The 6052-nt window shown below is 41.6% G+C and overlaps 1 protein-coding gene across 2 annotated transcripts in view; it reads left to right on the forward strand.

Moving 5' to 3' along the window:
* The window catches only part of nbeaa (neurobeachin a), a 150273-nt gene that overhangs the window by 101579 nt on the left and 42642 nt on the right, over window positions 1–6052 (forward strand). For both annotated transcript variants that reach the window (XM_038278784.1, XM_038278785.1), the window contains exons 22-26: window positions 1365–2054; window positions 2162–2611; window positions 5096–5313; window positions 5440–5593; window positions 6028–6051. In XM_038278784.1, the coding sequence (XP_038134712.1) occupies window positions 1365–2054; window positions 2162–2611; window positions 5096–5313; window positions 5440–5593; window positions 6028–6051 (1536 nt within the window). The remainder of the gene's footprint in view (window positions 1–1364; window positions 2055–2161; window positions 2612–5095; window positions 5314–5439; window positions 5594–6027; window position 6052) is intronic.

Here is a 6052-nt window from a genome sequence, read left to right on the forward strand (position 1 = left end):
TTTTGGCCAACTAAAGTAGTGTGCAGAACTGAATTAGACTAGCTTTTCTTTTGCAGTTTGCAATAAATACCATCTGAAGGTCCTGTAGAGAGACAGATTCATATCCTATAATGTCGAATACATATAGTTCTAACAGTAAAAGAAAGAAAAAAATGTATAGCTGTTACTCTGACACAAAAAAAACGGCTTAACTTTATGTCACTGAGCTAGAAGTACTTTCTTTCATCATTGAAATTTTCTTGTTTCTGAAAAACATTAAGATTACCAATAGTAACTACAAACCGGCAGAAATCTATGCAAGTGACGCCTTTCCTTCAGAGAATCTTTGTCTCTTGGTTATGATATGTGATGTGAAAGTTTGTCTACTTTGCTCATTAATTCAGAAACACAGGGACGTTTGATTTATATGTTTTACATTATCTTGCTTATTCTGAAAAACCAAATGTTTTTATTCTTCTTTTTATTCTTTTTATTCTTATAAACTATTAGTGAATTAGTGAGAGCTATTAGTGGAACATATGTCCTCCCTTTTTGACCATAAGTAGATGATCATCTTCTTTTTTGAAGATGGGAGCTCAAGTACACGATTCGCCTGCTCCAAACACTCATTTCCAAATGAGAAAACACATTTGCAATTGGTTGCAAAGAGCAAAAACACAGACTGAAAAAGCGGGCACAGACCGCTTTTGCCAAGACCTACAGAAAGGCTTGAGATGTTTTGATAAAAAAAAAAAAAAAAGGGAAATAAGGGTTTCGAAATGAAGAAGAGAAACATAAGCGCATGAATCTCTAGCTATGATATTATGTGCTTAGATATTTTCTGTGTTTTTTCTAATAATAGTAATAATTGGATCCTCTTTTTTTAAATTTGTTCTTTTTATCTTTCTTTTTTCTCAGTGTACAGTTGCTCTAGAAAGTTTACATACCCATCCAATAAAGAAAATGACAAATTCACACTAGAAATTAAAATAACACAAAACTGAAAAAGTAATAATACAAATTTATTAAATGATCATCTAGAAAATAAAATATTGATTTAAACATAGAGTTTGATTAATTTTTGTGTGTGTACACATGCATATATATTCAAAATCAATGTCATGGTTTTAGTTTTTTATAGTTTTTATTTATGTTTTTCAATTTCAATTTTTTTTTACTTGCAGTTGATTTTTTTCCTGTTTTTAATTGAAGGGCACATAAACTTTAAAGCACTGCTGTTTTGCTCTGGAGTCCCTGTTTTATTTGTGCTCTGACCCTGATGATTTATAGGTCATAGTTGCAGGTAGCTGTAGATGAGGAGGGAAGCTGCTGTCGGCACACATTTTCTGATCACCTTACCATTTATGTCCCACCGTCTCCCACAGGTGACCTATGAAGCTCATAAAGAGTACCTGGCTAAGATGTATGAAGAGTACCAGCGTCAGGAGGAGGAAAACATGAAGAAAGGAAAGAAAGGCTCCGTCTCCACAATCTCTGGTCTCTCAGCCACGCCAGCTCCTGTCGTCAACGGGAATCTGGAGATAGATGACAACTCTCAGACGCAAACCCCAGAGAGCGAAGCCGAGTATGGCGAAGGGGCAGGTGGGGACTCTCGCAACCTTCTCGCCGAGGGTTCAGTGAAGCGCCCGAACGGGGAAGCTCTGACACCTGGGGAGCAGACTGCTGGTCCTGGGGTGAGAGTGGAGGTCCATGACCTCCTGGTGGACATTAAAGCTGAAAAAGTAGAAGCCACTGAGGTGAAGCTGGATGATCTGGACCTGTCTCCTGAGGGGCTAAGTGGGAGTGTGAGTGGCAGTGGGGGTGTGGTAGGAATAGAAAACGGACCTCTTGTAGAGGTGGATTCTCTCCTGGACAGTTCTTATTGCTCTGTTGTTCCAAACCTTAATGGGAACCTGGCACCGAAAGACGAGACGGTGGGCTCTGGGGTCAGAATTGGACCAAGCTTGGGGCTTTCTGGAGTCAACATGGAGGATGATGGGAACATGGGTCCTCTCATCACGTTGGCTGATGAGAAGGACAGCGTTCCAAGCAACAATGGCTTTCTTTTCAGCAAGGTAGGGTATCATTGCTGCTCCCTATGATTCATCGAAATACTTTTTATTGAACTCCATCCTCCCCTAAAGTAAAATTTATAATGTTACCCCTCTTTTATCTGATTCAGGTGGATGAGAAGCTGCTTCCAGCTCTGGCATCCACAGATCCCCTCGTCCTTCCAAGTCCAGACCAACCTGCTCCATCAGGCACTGTCCCCGCTCACTCTACCACCAGCGCCAGCGATGACCTCAGCCTGCTGGCCCACATGACAAGCTGTGACTCTGATTTAACACAAACCCAAAGCCGCCACTCCGGGGAACTCCCCGAGGACGGACCGTTTAAAATCCAGAGTCCTCTAGCTGACATCAGCTCTATCGCCGAAGCCGAGAGTCAGAACCAGCTCCAAGGGACGACCAGGCCAGAATTCCCTGAGGGGGAGGGTGCATCCGGGCCAGAGGGGGAGACTGTGGGGCTGAAGACCGGGGGAGACACGGCCAGTACCACTTCTGATACAGAGAGGTCAGATGATGGGAAAGACAAGGACACAAAGAAAATCCAAACTACAGCAACCACCCAGGTGGGTTTAAACTCCCAAAAACTCCTGATGATTCTGTGAAAATACCAAACCTTAGACTTGAATGTCTAAGATAAAGTGGATCTGGGCCCCTTGATGATGCTCTTAAACCCTCATGTCTCATGGTGTAATAATTATATGGTTATACTTTAATACATTTTTAAAAAGTGGATTGATTCCACATGTTTTAGCTGATTGTGAAATAGTTCACTGATCCAGATGTCAGAGTTTAAAACTATCTACCGTATTTTCCAGATTATAGAGCACACCTCACTTTAAGCCGCAGCCATCAAAAAACTGCAAATGCTCCTTTATAAGCCCGATGTATACTGAACTGTCTCCCACCATACCTGTAGGGGGAGCTCTACATGTAGACCCTGGAGTAGGGACAAAGAACAATGCTAGCTCCCGTTAGCTTGTTGGCTCGCAGCAGTTAAAGCTTCTACTGAAAGATGAGGCTTTGTCAGCTCTTTATTTCAGCTCTACAGGAGTTTAGCCCAGTCTCTTCATTGGTTCAGCAGCTTTAATGCGGCAAATAAATCTCAAAATGTGTACATTTTGGACAGTTGTTCTCCGCTGTGCCTGCTGCTAGCATGTTCTTGTGCTAAATGAAAATTAGCCCCTTATTCTTTCATTTCTAACTTTGACTTCCCCCTCTGGCGGTTAGGAAAAATCCACAGAAAAGCCGCATATTCTTATAAGCCGTAAGGTTTAAAGCGTGGGGAAAAAGTAGCGGCTTATAGTCTGAAAAATAGGGTGTACCGGTATACGCCCCAATCAGTATTCTAGTAAGGACTTTTTGAATTAATCAAAGATTTTGAACAAATCCAGCTGCATTTTGTTTGCTTTTCTACTTCTAGAAAAGCTGGGATTTTATTTAGATTAATTAGTTTTCAGGAATCGATCAGACTTATTAAACAAATTTATAAAAAAAACAAAAACTGATGGTTCCACTAGTTTTGTATTTGTTAACAATCTTTATCTTAAGTCTAGTTTCTATCTGAGGATTCAAAGCAAAGTCTAAAGGCCAAGTTATGCTTCTTTTGCATAGCCTCTGCAACCGTCAAATCTGTCTCTGTGAGCGACCACTGCCCTCGCGCAGAGGTTCTGCAACCGTCGTCGCGCTTCTCAAAAAAATCCTGACGGTTGCAAACCCGCGCAGACCTCAACCACAAGTGTGCAGACTAAAAGCAGCTGTGATTGGTCCTTGGTATGCCTTTTCGGCTGTCTGTGTGGTCTTCCTTCTTGATTCGGTGCTGGGACGCGCCATTTTTAAAAACCGAGGAACAACTACAATGGACAACTACGACGAAAGGTTATTTGGGGTTTTTGCCAACTCCATTAACAGAACCTGTTCCTCTTGGATGTCTAGTACCTCTAGATCCATCTCCGTGACCGTGATATCTTGCAGACGTGCCATCGTTGTTTTGGAAGATAAACACTACCACCGGCGCCGCCGAAGTTCTCACCGGTTCTAGAATAGGCTCTTCCTTGCGCTTTTGCGGGAAACTGCTGTTGTCCCTAGAAATTCCAGACCGACAGTGCAGAAGCATACCAGCAAAACTGATCGCGACCAGACCCAAGCGACATTTGATGTGTGCGGTTGCTGAAGTATAATCTGCCCTTAAGAATTTTGAGGTAACTACCCTAGCCCTCAGCTTGATGCTGTCACCACCATGCTTCACAGTTGCTAAGTAATTGTTTGGTTTAAAAGCCTCAGCTTGGCTCCTCCAAACATCCAACCTGTGGACAGGGAATCTGTTGCTTAGCGATTTCCAGCACCAGTCTTAGCCATCTTGTTCTAAAGTTGCTTCTCAACATCACAATCAATTTCATGTCATCTAAAGGTAACGGTGTTGGTCAACTGTGTAGTCCGAGTCAATGGAGGTTCCAAGTACACTTCAAAATACGTCTTTAAAGCTCTGAATTTATTGAAATGAGATTAAATGTGGAGTCCATGCCAGGAGATGTTTTCTCCTAATCTGACAAGTGTTTAAGTATCTATGCACATTCAGTACCTTAATCATAACTACAAAAACCACAAAGTTTCTCTCCAAGCTACTACAGACATTATCCAGGCATTAGTGGGGATACATAATAAGTATACAGTAGGATTTGGAAAAACCTTGAAGAAATTATTTTTTTTTAATTTGACTTCAGTTTGCTGTGTGATCTTTTTACCCTGAATATAAAGCATCTTTTTTGTTTGAGACGGATGATGATTGTCTGTTCACTTCTACTTGGTATTAATGAACTGTTTATGAATAATTTTTATCTTGTAAATATGAAAAGATCGAACCGATCTTTACAAGCAAACTTCTTTAATGTGCTCAGTTATCTGAAGAGGTGAAACCTGTTTGGAAGTAAAAGTAGACACTGGCTTATCTGTAGCCATGAGTCATAGCGTGAACTGTTCCAACTTATATTTATGTAAAGGCATGAGTGAAAAATGCACTGTTAACCTTTGAGTTGTCCTTTCCTTTGTAGGCCTTGCATGGCCGTACCGCAGCCCAGCTGGAGCGGGATCTGCGGGTTGACCTGGGTTTCCGGGGAATGCCCATGACAGAAGAGCAGAGGCGTCAATTCAGCCCTGGCCCGCGCACCACCATGTTCCGCATCCCAGAATTCAAGTGGTCCCCGATGCACCAGAGGTTGCTCACCGACCTGCTCTTTGCACTGGAGACGGACGTGCACGTGTGGAGAAGGTGAGTAGACCCACGTGAGCTGTGTGTGTCTGCTGCGCAAAAATAGGTCAGCAGCACTTTTTCCCTCTCAGGTGCATCACTATGTTACCTTTCTGCCCTAATTTCCCCTCTTTTATTTTGTTCCAGCCATTCCACCAAGTCAGTGATGGATTTCGTTAACAGCAATGAAAACATCATCTTTGTCCACAACACCATCCACCTCATTTCTCAGATGGTGGACAACATTATCATTGCCTGTGGAGGCATCCTTCCTCTCCTGTCAGCTGCCACCTCCCCCTCCGTAAGTGGTTTTTCTCTGCCCACATGGGGTAGTAAAGAGAACTGCAGCTCTTTATCTTTCAGATATTTGTGGAATTACGTGAAAATGTGTCTCGTCCTGTAGTTTTATGGTTGTTTGTTCATAAACAATAAAATGCTAAAAGTTCAAGAATTTAATATTAATTTCATATTAATATATTTGTGAATCAATTAAACGTCCAAGAACATGTGGTTTCTTCCTCTCCTCAGTAACGTCATATATTTAACTTTTGACCTAACACAGCATTTTAATCTTTATTTAAACGTTGCTCTAATCGTTTGAATTAACAACTTGATTTTATAATTTAAAGAACCTTTTTATTTCTCTCATTTCTATATTTAATCTTTGGTTTCCTCTCTGTTTTATCTCTTTTTTGCGTATTTTCTTGTCTTTCTTTGTCTGTTTTGCATGCGCAGAGTTCTAAGAGTAGTGCCAACACTG

This window comes from Cyprinodon tularosa, unplaced genomic scaffold, assembly GCF_016077235.1.
Source record: "Cyprinodon tularosa strain WSP-4 unplaced genomic scaffold, ASM1607723v1 ctg144, whole genome shotgun sequence".
Classification (NCBI taxonomy): Eukaryota; Metazoa; Chordata; class Actinopteri; order Cyprinodontiformes; family Cyprinodontidae; genus Cyprinodon; species Cyprinodon tularosa.